The sequence below is a fragment of the Apium graveolens genome, chromosome 7, assembly GCF_009905375.1.
Source record: "Apium graveolens cultivar Ventura chromosome 7, ASM990537v1, whole genome shotgun sequence".
Taxonomy (NCBI): Eukaryota; Viridiplantae; Streptophyta; class Magnoliopsida; order Apiales; family Apiaceae; genus Apium; species Apium graveolens.
This window is the reverse complement of record NC_133653.1, coordinates 253,176,262-253,192,682: the sequence shown is the minus strand read 5'-3', so window position 1 is coordinate 253,192,682 and position 16,421 is coordinate 253,176,262. Positions and strand designations below refer to the sequence as shown.

At 37.9% G+C, this 16,421-nt stretch overlaps 1 protein-coding gene across 1 annotated transcript; it reads left to right on the top strand.

Annotated features, from left to right (window-relative positions):
- The first annotated feature begins 938 nt into the window (after nt 1-938).
- Nucleotides 939-3,948, top strand: LOC141673002 (uncharacterized). Its single transcript, XM_074479733.1, has 5 exons — nt 939-1,640; nt 1,720-2,279; nt 2,361-2,543; nt 2,642-2,843; nt 3,001-3,948. The coding sequence occupies exons 1-5, from the start codon at nt 1,124-1,126 to the stop codon at nt 3,717-3,719; spliced, it is 2,181 nt and encodes a 726-aa protein (XP_074335834.1). The 5' UTR covers nt 939-1,123; the 3' UTR covers nt 3,720-3,948.
- Nucleotides 3,949-16,421: the final 12,473 nt, after the last annotated feature.

The following is a 16,421-nucleotide window of genomic DNA, read 5'->3' as shown; positions in this document are numbered from 1 at the left end:
TTTTTGCAAATATTTTGCTAAAAAGTGATATTTTTGGTAACTTTCCAAAAATAAAATTGATCATGAATAAGTTCAAACTTTTAAAAAAGTTTGAATATAGAATATACTTTTAAATAAAATTATAAATGAGATATTTAAAGTGGGACATATTAATAATTTTTTAAAATATTTAGGAAACAGGGAATGAACCTATTATCAAAATTAATAAAGACTACTTACGGCCCGTGCGATGCACGAGTCTTGGAGTCTTGGTTAATATTTATATATTTTCATTTCTATTTTATGTAATTTTAATAAAATTCTATATAAATAATTAAATACTAAATAAAGATTATATAATTATACTTTTATTGTGTATAATTTCAAATTAAGTTTAAATAGTATAAACATTGTATGATTGATGAGATATATGTAAATATTTGTTGTTAGTGAGTTTTCAGACCTGAAAACTTATATTTATTTTTATAAATATAATATAAATATTTGTTGTTAATGAGATTCGAACCTAAGAACTTATATGTATCTTTATAAATAATAATATAAATATTTGTTGTTGACGGGATTTGAACCTGAGAATTTGTTTAGCATATTTAGTATTTAGATCTAACGGCTGATGAAGAAGATCGGAGCTAAAAGTGGAGAGTGATAACCAAAATGGGTGTTAATCAAAGTATAAATTTTATTTAATTTCAGTTATTATAGGATATCATAGATATGAAAACATACGGTCTACAGGAAGAGGAAATTGATGAAAATTACTAAAAGACAAACTATTAGTTGTTGGTTACTTGGTTCTGTCAAGCTTGCTTGTTGAATAGGGCCGTACTGCAACAAGCATCTTCGGAGCAATTTTCAATGTTGGATTATATCAGCTTGGCCAAAGTTTGACTTTTGTAAATACTTTATATTTAAATCAGATAGATAAGATGCAATGAATTCATCTTCACAGGAAATAAACTTTTTAAATAGATCTAATTATTAATAAACCCTGAACGACTTCGCACAAAAAAATTCTTAAGGTCACCGCTGAGCTCGTCCTATATAAAATGATGACGTGTTGAGGTGTTGAGTTCACTGCAACGCACAACTTTTCGTAATTGAAGCTGAAAAACTAAGAAAAACAATGGCAGAGAAGAGAGGTAGCATTGCCTTTTTCACAACCTATCGCTCACCAGTTGCCTTGGAGATTTACTCCTGTCCATTGCCGCCTAAGTCAGCTGGAGACGAGATTAAAATGACCGATGGCAGATCTTACAATTACAATGGCCATTCCATTCCACCCGCAGCTCTTAAAATCATTCTTAAGCGTCCCAAATTGGTTCCCGAAGGAATCAAGGATGCGGATGTTGATAATGGCAGTGTCACTGGCATGATTTTCGTGTCCGAACGAGACAACCTCGAAACACTTCATATTGCTCTTCAGATCAATTTATCAGGCAATGTCGAAAACAAAGTGTTCAGTTTCGAGGATATCTACAACCGATCAGATGGTGTTCGCATGGAAGACAGCCCTTGCATTGCTGCCAATAATGTTATCTATATTTCCACTAAGGAACCAGCTGCTCGTCGCCGTCAGCCCTGGACTGTTGTTTACAAGACTAATCTCAAGACCGGAAAAACGGACAGATTAACCCCATCATGTAAGCACATTTCTATTCCTATTTTAAGTTTTTTTTGTGCAGACTTAATATATGATTTTTAATCGGCACTAATTGACAGTGCAAGCTGATTTAAGCCCATCGGTATCACCCTCGGGAAAGAGGATAGCAGTGGCGTCGTATCAGAAGAAGGCCGGTTGGGATGGGGAGATCCAAGATTTGCAAACCTCTATTTTTGTGATGAATGTAGAGAAGCCATACAACCGGAGGTTGGTTATCGAGAATGCTGGCTGGCCGACATGGGGAAGTGAAACTGTCTTATTTTTTCACCGCAAGGTTGACAAATTTTGGGCAGTTTTCCGTGTTGAATTCACTGATACCAGTACCTCAGAACCCACTCGGATAACCCCCGATAAATCAAATGCCATGACACCCGTAGCCATCGATGCAAACACTGTGGCTCTGGCAACTATTCGTAAATTGGCAGCCTTCGGTATTGACCGCAAGAAAGAACATTATCGGCACATTGTAGTATTTGATTCAAATACTAAAAAACCAGTCATCAATGTCACTCAAGTAACAAAACCTCTAGCGGACCATTTCAACCCCTTTGTTATAATGGATCTTGAAACCAACACGAAGCGCATTGGATATCATCGTGCTAACACTGACCATCTAAAGGTACTTGATTTTACTTATTTATTTTTTTACGCCACTTTAAATATGGTATAAGAATATAATTTACTTACATCTTACGTATAGGTTGGAGGAACTATAGAAAGACAGTTCTGTAAGATCAAGTCTGCGGCTCCAGATGTCGGTCTATTTAGATTATCTGGAGCATTTCCAACTTTTTCTAATGATGGCAAGAAGGTTGCATTCGTTGATAATGAGTTCAAGTCGGTCTGGATAGCAGATAGCAAAGGCTTGAGTATGGTTTTCGAGGTATAACTCCTAAAAGTCTTATATTAAGATCATAGCTACATAATTGATGGTAGTATTTTAGTTGAAATTTTTAAATCTATCCGTTTGATGATATATAGGCAGAGGGGCCAAACAAGATCTTTTCTCCTGTGTGGAACCAAAACCCAGGTAAGGATATCCTATACGTGTGTATGGGACCGTCTTTCGCAGCTGAACAACCATTGGATATAGCTCTAATCCCCAATGCATTGGAAGGAAGACAACATGTCCAACAGCTCACTGATGGTTTCAATAATGCATTCCCTTCCACTAACCCCCAGGGTAAGATCCAAATGGTCTGATCATTTCCTTAACAGTTGGATATAGTTTGATTTAATCTCGATACTTAGATGTCTTGATGTTATAATACATAGTAGTAACGATAAAGAACAGGAGTGTAGAGTATTTATGTGGATGGATGGATTGTAAATGGTTTCAGGTACAAAAATAGTTTTTCGATCTACAAGAGATCATCCGGAGGACCCTCAAGCCAAGATCAAGGATGGATTCAAGAATTTATACATAATGGAGGATGCGGAAGAAGGGGATTTCGGTGAAGGCAGAATAACAAGGCTCACAGAAGGGGATTGGGTTGACACACATTGTCAATGGTCTCCAAGTGGAGAGTGGATCCTATTTTCTTCCAGTCGTGACAAGCCTCAAGATGCACCACGAAAAGACAATGATCTTGATGCAGGGTATTTTTCTATATATCTAGTTAACCCAAAGCATCCGGACGTGGTTGTAAGGATTTTGGGAAGTGGGGATGATCTTGCAGGGCATGTGAACCATCCATTCTTTAGTCCGGATGGGAGGACCATTGTTGTAGCAGCAGACCTTGCTGGTATTTCTGTTGATCCCATCTCCTTGCCTCTCGTGGAGCACTCAGGCAGAGCTTATGGTGATATTTTTAGTGTGGAAATCGATAAGGAAGACATAAAAAAGAACGAGAATGTGAAGGACTTTAAACGCATCACACATTCTAGATATGAAAATTCTCTTGCTTCTTGGACAATGTTTTCGACAGACGACCCGAATTCAGTATGGAATTTGCAGTTCAACGGAGAGTACACTCCATCATGCCCTTATGCACATCCTAGTGGAGCTGAAAGCTGGCATATGAGTGGCCACCTCTGCATCCCGCAACGCAAATGTTAATTAAATGTATACCTGTACTTTTCTATCTCGCTTTTCTAATGTAGGAAATGCACTGGAACCAAGTTATACTTTCGTCACGTAGTGAATTGTAGAGTGAATCGTGCTTTTTGATCAAAATTTGCAACACTTCAGAGATGTGAACATAATTTTTCTTTTGTGCCAACAAGGTTTTGGTGCAGTGATTACGCTCTTCTACTCCTTGCGAAATTTCAGAAATTCGATTTGATTACTTGTGTGTGCGTGTGTAATCATTAAAAAAACTATCATTAGTGGAAATAATTTAAAATTTTATTCGGGTAATATGTCATAATATCATACACGGTTCTTTGAAACTTGTGATGGACTTTGAACATTCAACAAATTATAACTTTTTTCTACAATTTAAACTCTTGAACTCCCGCAAAAGAACCTGAGGATATACACGATGTGTGAAACACAATCTGCGATTAATACATATAAACCAAATAAGTGTGTGTGAGTAAACGAAATCAAACAGAGAAAGAAAGTATATAAGCAAAGGGAGATACTCGAGTCCAGTTGAAACTGTATCCTTAAAGTTATTTCGCCTCTCACCGTATATGCGAGTCGATAGCCTCCAAGGATAAAACGAGATACTAGTATAATCGATAGATCGAATATACTCTCAGCGAACTTGAGCTAAGCCCGAGAACTATCACCAGAATATTGGCAAATTTTAAGACTAAAGAGACCGAGAATGAAAGAGATGACTCTTATTCCCTTTACTTAATAAAACTGATGCCATAAGACTCTATTTATAAAGAGAGGCTTGAAAGGACTTGTTTTTCTTTTCAATTGTGGTACATGGTATTTATAAGAAAAACTAAGGAATAGCTTTGTGCTACTCTCGATGTGGTACAAAACCACTTTTCATATTAAAAGGTAAAACTTTGGAATATCAGTTCTCATTCACCTTTTACTCATTTTGAGCGTGTAAATATGCGTTAGAATCCCCTCGAAGAGGAGAATAGGTTCCAATAAATACACACCACTAACACATAACGTGTCTCACTCATATAGAGTCTCAAAATGATTCACAACTTAGTCTAAAATACTAAGTTTGTCCAATAATCCCCCACAAATGAGATTGATGGTCCAGTAGCACGCACCACATAGACAGACAGGCGCGGAGCTTGACTTGGTGATAGTTCAGGCGGTCAGATATAGCATACGATAGGTAGAGAATGCTCCTTGTACCTTCGCTCGAACAAGTATATCGAATTTACTGGTAGACAGTATGACGCGATGTCCTTGAATTGTTTGACCGTTTGTGTAAACGATGACATACTCATCACTATATCTTTCCTAACTCATTCAGTTCTCATGATTATGTTCATTTTGGCCATGGAACATCGTCATGGTTCTGCAGGAGTTTCTAAAGAATTGTGCCTCGCAATTCTCCTTTGAAGCGGCCCCACTTCTCTCCCACACAGGTGATCTTTATCTTATAGAGTAAACCGTGTTTACTCTACTGAATTTCATGTGTTCACTCCTGAACTCCATATATTCATCAAAGATCATTAAAAGCTCAAAACTTAACCTCGTACCTTACGGGTCTCACTGTTTTCTCATCATAGGAACATGCCAGGGGTTACCCCACAGTGATTTGGTCACCATGATTTAGTTGTCCCATTGAACCAAGTTCTTGGGATCTCCAGTCAGCAATGGTTGGGTATCCACCATGATACCGTTAAGCAATAGGCTTAAGGCCCATCCCTCTCGATGATATCTCAACCACTTCTCTTGATAACCCTTTGGTTAGTGGATCCGCGATATTATCTTTTGACGGTATATAGTCAATAATGATAATTCCGGTTGAGATCAATTGTCTAACGGAACTGTGTAGTCGTCGTATATGACGAGACTTTCCATTATATATCGTGCTCTGTGATCTGCCAATAGCGGATTGACTATCACAGTGAATCCCTATTGCAGTTACAGGATTTGGCCATCTTGGAATATCCTCCAGAAACTGACGTAGATATCCAGCCTCTTCGGCGCATTTATCTAGTGCCACAAACTCAGCTTCCATCGTGGAATGAGTTATCACCATTTATTTTGAGGATTTCCATGATATTGCCGCTCCAGCTAATGTAAACACATAGCCACTCATAGAGTTAAGTGCTTTCTTGCTAGATATCCAGTTTGCGTCAGTATAACCTTCTAATACTACTGGGTGTCTTCCATAGTGCAGTCCATAGTCTCGAGTTCCCCTCAAGTACCTTAGTACCCTTATGATCGCTTTTCAGTGATCAACTCCCGGATTACTCGTAAACCTACTCAACTTGGTAATTGAGTATGCAATGTCTGGTCTTGTACAGCTCATGAGGTACATCAGACTACCAATTATCCTCGAGTATCCCAATTGGGAAACAGCTACACCTTTGTTCTTGGATAGGTGCAAAGTCATATCCACAGGTATCCTAACTTTCTCAAAGTCATCCTTAAGAAACTTCTCAAGGATCTTGTCAACATAATGTGGTTGACTTAATGCGAGACCCTCTGATATTCTAGAAATTTGAATTCCCAGAATTACATTTGCTAGTCCCATGTCTTTCATGTCAAATCTTGATTTCAACATATCCTTGGTAGATTTGATCACTTTATCTTGCTTCCGGTAATAAGTAGATCATCTACATATAGTGTCATCATGACATAGCCACTCTCGTTATCCTTGTAATAGGCACAGCTATCACATTCATTAATTTTGAAGTCATTTGCCAGCACAACCACATAAATTTTTCATGTCATTTCGTAGGCGCTTGCTTCAAACCATACAATGATTTCACCAATCTACAGACTTTTCTTTCTTCTCCTGGGACAACAAACCCTTCGGGTTGTTCCATATAGATTTCCTCGTCTATGTCTCCATTTAGGAAAGCTGTTTTCACATCCATTTGATGTACAGTTAGATTACGCATTGCATCAATAGCAAACATCATCCTTATGGACGTTATTCTCGTTACAGGAGAGTATGTATCAAAGTAATCAAGGCCTTTTTGTTGCTTGTATCCTTTAATCACAAGTCTGGCCTTATACTTATCAATAGTGCCATCAGTTTTCAACTTCTTCTTGAAAACCCACTTGTTACCTAATGGTTTGCAACCGGTTGGCAAGTCCACTAATTCCCAAGTATGATTCTGCATAATTGAATCAACTTCATTCTTGATGGCCTCTTTCCACATAGGCCCATCAGGTGAGGTAACCGCCTCCTTATAGGTTTTTGGGTCACCTTCTTCGAGCAAATAGGTCATAAAATCAGACCCATAGGATTTCTCCGTTCATTGTCTTTTACTCCTTCTCACTACCCCCATATTTTCTTCTTACTTTCGTCACTCTCAATATCGTCATCTACAAACTTATGAGATCGTTTAGACGTCGTAGGTTGTTGGTTTCCTGGATTACAGGGAAACAACGTCTCAAAGAATGAGGCATTCCTTGATCCCATAATGGTATTCTTTTGAATATCAGAAATCTTGGATTCATGAACAAGAAACCGATATGCAGTACTGTGTGGAGGATATCCGATGAAGATACAATCCACAGTCTTAGGACCTATCTTCACCTTCTTCGGTGTAGGGATTAGTACCTTTGCAAGGCACCCCCACACTTTCAGGTGTTGGTAACTTGGTTTCTTTTTCTTCCACATTTCATAAGGACTTACATCCTTATTCTTGCGCATCGTAATATTTAAAATATTATTTGCGCTTAAGATGGCTTCTCCCCACATCGATTGTGGAAGCCCAGAGCTTAACAACATCGCATTCATCATTTCTTTCAGAGTGCGATTCTTCCTTTCAACCACACCATTTGACTGAGGGGAGTATGGTGCAGTGACCTCATGGATTATACCATGTTGTGAACAGAATTCCCCAAATGGTTCAACATATTCACCTCCACGATCACTTTATATCGTTTTGATTTTCTCAGTCTGTTGTGTCTCAACTTCTTCCTTATAGATTTTAAATTTATCTATAACTTCGTCTTTGCTTTTCAACAAATATACATATCAGTATTTTGTACAATCATCAATGAATGTAATAAAATACTTGTTTCCTCCTGTTGTTGGAGCGAATTTTAAATCACATATGTCGCTATGTATTAGGTCTAGCACTTTGGTGTTCCTTTCCACACGTTTAATGATGATCTCGTTAATTTGCCTCAACACAAGTCTCACACTTATGTTTTGAATCGATAGTAAGTTTAGGTATGTATTCTTTTGCACTTAAACGTCGTAAAGTGTCATAATTTACATGTCTTAATCTAGCATGCCATAAATTAGGATACTCAAGCAAGTAAGCAGAAGAATTTTTCATTTCATTATCATCCTTAACGGACATTACATTGAGCTTAAAAAGCCCATCGGTTAAATAACCCTTGCCTACAAACATACCACTCTTAGACAAAATAACTTTATCTGACTCTATTACAATGCAAAAGCCATGCTTACTCAACAGAGAACCAGACACATTCTTCAAAGTCAGATTCTTCCCAGAGGTCATCTTCAAGATTACCGTGCCTTCACCCTTAATGGTAGAAGTTGCTGAATTCCCCATGTAGAGCTTCTCACCAGCATCGGAAGCTTTGAGGCTAGAGAAAATCGCCTTGTCTGAGCAAACATGCCTAGTAGCACCAGTATCAATCCACCATTCACGTGGATTAGAACCGACCAGGTTCACTTTAGAGACCGTAGCACAGAGGTCTATATCACCCATATCCTTGGAGATATTCTCTACCATGTTTGCTTCTTTCTTCTTGTTGGGCTTCTTGGGCTTCTTGCAGTCAGAAGACCTATGACCAACTTTATCACAGTTGTAGCACTTCCCCTGAAATTTCGACTTCGAAATCCCTCCTTTGGGTGCCAGCTTTGCCCCTTTACTAGAATTAGTCTTCTTAGGCTTGGAGCTTTGAGCATGCTCCACCATGTTTGCCTTCTCAGTGTCAACATTAACTTTCTTCTCGGACCCTCTGTTGTCTTCTTCAATACGAAGTCTAACAATAAGATCCTTCATAGACATCTCCTTTCGCTTGTGCTTAAGGTAGTTCTTGAAATCTTTCCATCCAGGTGGAAGCTTTTCAATAACAGCAACAACTTGGAAAGACTCACTTATGACCATTCCCTCAGCATGAATGTCATGAATGATCACCTGCAGTTCCTGCACCTGACTGACCACAGTCTTAGAGTCTGTCATCTTATAATCAAGAAAGCGGCCAACAATCCACTTCTTTGCCCCAACGTCCCCGGTTTTATACTTATGGTCAAGTGACTCCCATAAGACCTTAGCTGTTGGCTTCGCACTGTATACGTTATACAACGAGTCAGACAAACAATTTAACACATAGTTCCGACAGATGTAGTCGGAGTGCTTTCAAGCATCAGCAGCATACACAGTCTGCATGTTACTCTCAGCAGTGAGCAACGGTGGTTCTTCCTTAAGGAAGCGATCCATATGCAACGTGGTCAGATAAAAGTGCATCTTTTGTTGCCAATGTTTGAAGTTCGTTCCGTTGAACTTCTCAGGTTTTTCAGCATGTGCAGCAGACACAGTTGGCATAACAGGTGCAGCAGGCACCACAGGTGGAACAGATGGTATGTGCGTCTATACTACAGGTGTATGCACACCAGTAGGCACCGCAGGTATGATCGGAGGAGTGAATCCTGTCGATATCTGTCCAAGAGGAACACTAAACTGTCCAGTGACAATATGTCCCACATGCACATGTCCCGAAGGCACATGTCCAACAGGCGTTTGACCCCCATCAGATCGTACGATCTGTGCGTTAGGGTTAATCGGCTGCTGGTGAACCCCATTAGATCCAGTGATCTGTGCATTGGGATCAGCCGTCATGTTCATCGGATCTTTCACAGTTTGGTTCTCCATCGATCTGTTACTGAACAAAACAAGCAGATACAGATGTATCAGTCACAGATGTATAAAATAAATAGCTTTAAGATTGTGAAACACAATCTGCGATTAATACATATAAATCAAATAAGTGTGTTTGTGAGTAAACGAAATCAAACAGAGAAAGAAAGGATATAACCAAAGGGAGATACTCGAGTCCAGTTGAAACTGTCTCCTTAAAGCTATTTCGCCTCTCACCGTATGTGCGAGTCGATAGCCTCCCAGGATAAAACGAGATACTAGTATAATCGATAGATCGAATATACTCTTAGCGAACTTGAACTAAGCCCGAGAACTATCACCAGAATATTGGAAAAATTTAAGACTAAAGAGACCGAGAATGAAAGACATGACTCTTATTCCCTTTACTTAATAAAACTGATGTCATAAGACTCTATTTATAAAGAGAGACTTGAAAGGACTTGTTTTTCTTTTTGATGTTGTTACAAATTGATTCCAACAACATATGTGTGCCTAAATCGTTACATATTTCTTTCTGACTTGCTTTAGCTAACGAGTACAACATGTATGCTTGCTGCATATAATATAGTAACAGTATCAAATTTGTGATCTAGATAATGGTTAATAATTGAAGATAGTAAATTGTATATGTATTTTGTAGGACTTGAAAACGAATTCACAGTAGGAAAAGCCAAGTTCAAAATCACCAACGCTCCCAATACACCGCTGGAAGAATGTAAACTGAAAGTGCTGGTGGAGCTGACAGGCAAAGCACAAGCCAAAGAAAGATGGGGACTCGATCTTGTCATCGTCTTAGATAGTACTTTTATCAGTAAAAAATAAGATAGGTTGCAGATTCTGAAAAAAGCAACAGAATTCGCGATCAAGACTCTAAGCCCCATTGATCGTGTATCAATCGTCACTTTCTCTAGAAATGCAAATAGGTTGTGCGCACTACGACCGATTAATCAAGAATCCCAGGAGGATATGTTTAATCTGGTCGGCATAACTCCAGGTGATGGTGGGGCAAATATCTCTGACGGCCTTGAGATGGCTTTGCAAGTGCTCAATGGCCGAAAATTTACAGATGGCCGTTCGGTTGGCATCATTTTAATGTCGAATAGTGACCAGAATAAGGGCGGGAATGCTACCAAGGTTGAGGTTGGGAGAGTTCCTGTTTACACTTTTAATTTTAGCACAAGCTACAAAGAATCTCCGACAATGCCAAATGTATGTATGAGTAGCTGCATTCTCAATTCATTTGATATAAATATATGATTTCTATATATGCCAAATAATCTGGATCTGTAGTATTGATTTCACAAGTTTAGATATCTGTATTCAATTGGTTTTCCAGGTGCTAGAAGCTATTGCAAGTAACAGCCATGGTGGAACGTTCACTGACGTTGGAAATACTAATGACTTAAGCGTAGCATTTGCTCAATGTTTTACGGGGCTGTTGACAGTGGTTGTAAAGGGTTTGAAGCTCAACATATCACCAGAAAACATGTCAACAATCGAAAATGTGAATGCAGGAGATCATTGTGAACAGTCTAGGGACGACTCTAGAGTATCTGTTATGTTGGGCGATCTCTATGACAATGAAACACGACAAGTTATTATTGACCTTATTCTTCCTCTTGTTGCCAGAAACAGAATGGTTAGAACACATGTTCTTCAAGTATCTTACTTATATAGGTGACATGAATTAAGTTAAATTACTATTATTACTGTATTTTATATTGTATGCAGTTATTGTTCAATCAATTAGCCTAATGATTTTGAATCTTTATGGATTACAGCAATAAGCTGGGAACTAAAGAACTGAAAAGCCCCCAGACCCCTCCAGTGTTCGCAAGCACAAAGCGTAAGAGAAATGTCACGATAAAAGGAAAAGTAAAGCCGTCGAATGTAAAAAAAGTAGCAGAAGTAAAGCCATCAGCAGGTTGGACTAATATAACAAATCTCACAGAAGGAGAAGACGACCGGCCAGCTCCGAGGAGACGCAGGAGGACAGACGTAGGTGAAGCTACAAAACCCTCTTCCAAGATCTACTATGAACGCCAAGGTTTCACCACCAGAGATGATGTAAAAGAACAGCGTTGAGTTTTCGAGTCCACGTGCGAAACTTCTATATTACCACATGCAAATTGACTCGTTCCGCATGAGTTTCCCTTGTCTGTTTTGTGATTTCCAGACTTGTTATATTACTCTTTTCTGGTTTTTCAGTTTGCCGGCAAATTAAACAATTCGTTTTGTTGAAAATATAACATTGACGGTATATCAAACAATTTTACTTGTACTTTATCAAGTCTTTTGCATTTATTTATTTATTTTCAAATTATTGCCTTCGTATCAAATTTTTGTTTTGCATCTATACGAATCTATGTTGAAAATGTGATGAACTTTGCTAGTTTAATTTTTCAAACTTCAAAAGAGCTGCTATATATATTTATGATATAATATTGATATGAAACAAACACAATACTTTTATTTCATATAAAATAAAATTACAACTTATATTTCACACAAAAGGCTACTGCCTTTTTTACTCTTCAGACACACGGAGCTTCTGCTCTCTTTTCTCTCAACTCTATTACTTGTGTTTTTCACGAACGAAACCTTAGCTCTGATGCCACTTTTTTTTTGAAGGGTTTGAATTCTAACACTCCCCCTCAAACCCGACTATGCATTCCAAGCTTATTTTTCATTTTGTAAAATACATCTGGCTTCAATAGCTTGGTGAAAATATCCGCTAAATTTTCTTCAGTCTTGCAGTTTACCAGCTCAACAATTTTCTCGTTCACCTGTTCTCGAATAAAGTGATATTTGATATTGATGTACTTGCTCCGACTATGTGACACTGGATTTTTTGCTAGAGAAATTGCGGATTTATTATCCACATAAATTTTAAGCTAGGATTTTTCGCAAGATTTAACTCGCCCAATATGTAGCCTAGCCACATAGCCTGACATGCGCATGTTGCTGCTGCCATGTACTCTGCCTCACATGTTGAGAGGGCAACTGTCTGCTGCTTTTTCGATGACCACGAAAATATCGCTGAACCAATATGTAAAGCATAGCCTAAAGTGCTTTTCCCGTCATCCAAGTCACCGCCATAGTCACTGTCTGAGTAGCCAACTAATTTTGAATTTTGAGAATGCGTGTAAAACAGACCTTGATCAAGTGTACCTTTTATGTACCTCAAAATCCTTTTAGCTGCCATGAAGTGATCTTGCTTCGGCTTTTCCATGTACCTACTAACCAGTCCAACTGCATATATAATATCAGGATGAGTGAAAGTTAGGTATCTCAGACTTCCAACCAAACTTTTGAACAATGTCGGATTTACCGACTCCCTCGTTGAATCAATCCTGAGCTTTATGCTTGCTTCTGCTGGCGTGCTCACTCGCTTGCATTCCTCCATTCTGAACTTCTTTAAAATTTGCTCTGCATATTTTTTCTGTGACATAAAAATTCCGTCTTTGCTTTGCTTCACCTCGACTCCAAGAAAGTATGACATTTGGCCAATATCTTTCATCTCAAATTCATTAGTCATAACTTTCTTAAAATCATCAAACATACCAGGATTATTTCCGGTAAAGATCATGTCATCCACGTATAAGAAAATGATCATAATCTCTCCCCCTGAATTTGTTTTTGTGTAGAGAGCATGCTCGTATGGACTCTTCATGAAACTATTTTTCTAAAAATATTCATCAACCCTTGTATTCTATGCTCGCGGAGCTTGTTTCAAACCATATAAGGCTTTCTTCAATCTGTAGACTTTGTTTTCCCGGCTTTTCTGAACATATCCGGGAGGTTGTTTGATGTAAACTTCTTCTTCGAGATAACCATTTATAAATGCTGATTTGACATCCATCTGAAATATCTTCCACTGATTCTGAGCTGCAATTGCTGTAAGAAGTCTGATGGTGTCAACTCGTGCAACTGGAGCAAACACCTCATCATAGTCAATGCCATATCGTTGCTTGTAGCCTTTAGCCACTAGCCTCGCCTTGTATTTCTCCACTTCTCCATCCTGATTCGTCTTGGTCTTGTAGACCCACTTGACACTAATTGCTTTGTATCCTTCTCGAAGATCTATGAGCTCCCATGTATCATTTTCCTTGATTGCGCCAATTTTTTCATCCATGGCTTTGTTCCATTTGCTTTCTTCAGAAGCTTCCTCAAATGTAACTGGATCACATTCAGCCATTAAGTAAAATAAGGAATAATCAAAGGATGCTTGTACCGGACTTGTAGCTTCGTAGATATTATCCAGACTCCGCATCTTTTGTGGTGCTCCCCCTGAACTGCTGCTTCCTCCCGTGGATGGTGCCGATCCAGGAGTTTGTTGATTTGGACTTGGTGGAGGAGTTTGATCATCGTCATCTTCAATGTTCTGGTTATCACCGGCATCGTCATCACCTTCGAAAAATAAACCAACAACTTTTCTTTCATCCTCGCTCCATCTCCAGTAATCTGATTCATCGAACTCAACATCTCGAGAAATGATTAATTTCTTTGTTAGGGGATTGTAGAGTTTGTACGCCTTGCTTCTTTTGTCATATCCGGTAAAGATGCATTTCTCGCCTTTATCATCCAGCTTCTTCCTTTTCTAATCGGGAACGTGGGCATAAGCAATACACCCAAAAATTCTGAGATGTCCAACTGATGGTTTGCTCCCGCTCCATGCTTCATTTGGAGTTTTGTTTCTGACACTCTTTGTTGGACAACGATTCAACAAATAAACTGCACATAGAACGGCTTCGGCCCAAAAGGTTCTCAGCAAGTGCTTTGCCTTCACCATGCTCCTTGCCATGTCAAGAATAGTTCGATTTTTTCTTTCTGCAACGCCATTTTGTTGAGGAGTATAGGCGGTTGTCAAATGATGATTGATTCCATGTGCTCTACAAAAGCTTCTAAACAGATTAGAAGTATACTCGCCTCCTCTGTCTGATTTGAGTACCTTCAAATAATGACCACTTTTCTTTTCTGCCAGTGCTTTGAACTCCTTGAATTTATCAAGAGCCTCCGAATTTTCTTTGATGATATACACCCAACCTTTCCTGTAAAAATCATCAATAAAAGTTAGGTAATACCTATTACCTCCAAATGATGAGATATCAAATGGACCAGCAATATCTGTGTGAACTTTTGGGTTTTCGGGTTTGATGTGGGTTAGAATAAAATAGGGTCTATAATAGTGTATTTATAGGCAAAATTTTCAGCTGAAATTTTCCCATAAATAATATTATTATTATCCCATTTATTATTCTCATTAATAATTAAAACACCTTTTAATTATTAATCCTTTTTCTAAACACTTTAGAAATAATTCTCTCTCTTGATTTAATTTCCAAAAATTAAATCCTTAATTAATAATATTAAGAACTTTTCTTAATTAATTTATAATCAATTAAATCTCATTTAATCAATTATTAAATTTGCCAATTAATTATTTATTTCATAAATAAATAATTATTAGCCATTATTAATTAATTCCTCCACCATTAAATCATTCTCTTTTTATGGTGTGACCCTGTAGGTTCAATATTAAGCCGGTAGTAGAAATAAATAATAATAAAACTATTTTATCATTATTTATATAAATTCTCTAATTTATTAAATATGATTAATTAATTAATCACATTTATTCTACATCGTGAGGGATACTTCTCAGCATATCGCGACTATCCGGATAATATGAATTCACTGCTTAGAATACCAAGAACCTATTCAGTGAATAGTTACCGTACAATAAACTCCTTCTACCCTACAATATCCCGATTAAATACAAGGCATGGATCTCGTGTCAAGCCTATCTAATTCAATCACTTTGCTTACCATTTACTATGCGTAGTTCTATGCAAATTAGAAACTCCTTTCTAATTTCATTTACTCTGGCCAGAGATTCCTGAACTAGCATAAGTGGATCAGCCTTGAACATTCGCTTCCTTCACTGGAAGGGGTAGATCCTTTATTGATCATACACTATCTTCGTGTACAAATTACTATACCCAGAAGAGCCCTAATAATTGTCCCTGGAGACTAAGAACTAAACCAAAGCATAGTTCAGTGTACACAAGATGACTATGATGACCTCAAGTCTAATACTTGTACAACTATCACTATGTGAACAACTGCTGACACGTGAGTGAACTCCATCAGTTGTTTAGCTGTGCGAGTCATGTTCAGTGAACTTATTCCATAATAAGCACCTACATACTAGCTATAGTGTCACCACACAAATGTCTATGAGAACAGACATCCTTCATAATGAAGCAAGCATAGTATGTACCGATCTTTGCGGATTATTAATTACCAGTTAGTAATCCTATGACCAGGAACTATTTAAGTTTAGAGTTATCATCTTTTTAGGTCTCACTATTATGATCTCATCATAATCCATAAAAAGCTTTACTCTAAACCATGGTATATCTTATTTAAACACTTAAATAGATAAAGCCCGTAATAAAAACAAAACAAGTCTTTATTAATATCAATGATATCAAAACAGATTACATAAAATTTATTCCTAAATCCTAATACATGATTGGACTTATGACATATTCCTTTCATGAACAATGTCCAATAGCCTCCTGGCTCTCCATGATTTTCCAACAGGAAAACTTTGTCGATGTTGCTTCCCCTTTACACATGCTTCACACAAATTTTATGGTTCATCGATTTCTGACAAACCGTCCACCATTTTTGTCTTTGACAATAATTTCAGGCCAGATAATCCAATATGACCAAATCTTAAATGCCATAACTACGAGTCATTTTTAATGACTGATTTCAAGCACTTCTG

What these genes read in the sequence shown, in the direction of transcription:
- LOC141673002 (XM_074479733.1), top strand. Translation starts at nt 1,124, where the DNA reads ATGGCAGAGAAGAGAGGTAGCATTGCCTTTTTCACAACCTATCGCTCA. An exon ending in GGACAGATTAACCCCATCAT is followed by an intron (nt 1,641 to 1,719) that starts GTAAGCACATTT and finishes ACTAATTGACAG; the next exon opens with TGCAAGCTGATTTAAGCCCA. An exon ending in GCTTGAGTATGGTTTTCGAG is followed by an intron (nt 2,544 to 2,641) that starts GTATAACTCCTA and finishes GATGATATATAG; the next exon opens with GCAGAGGGGCCAAACAAGAT.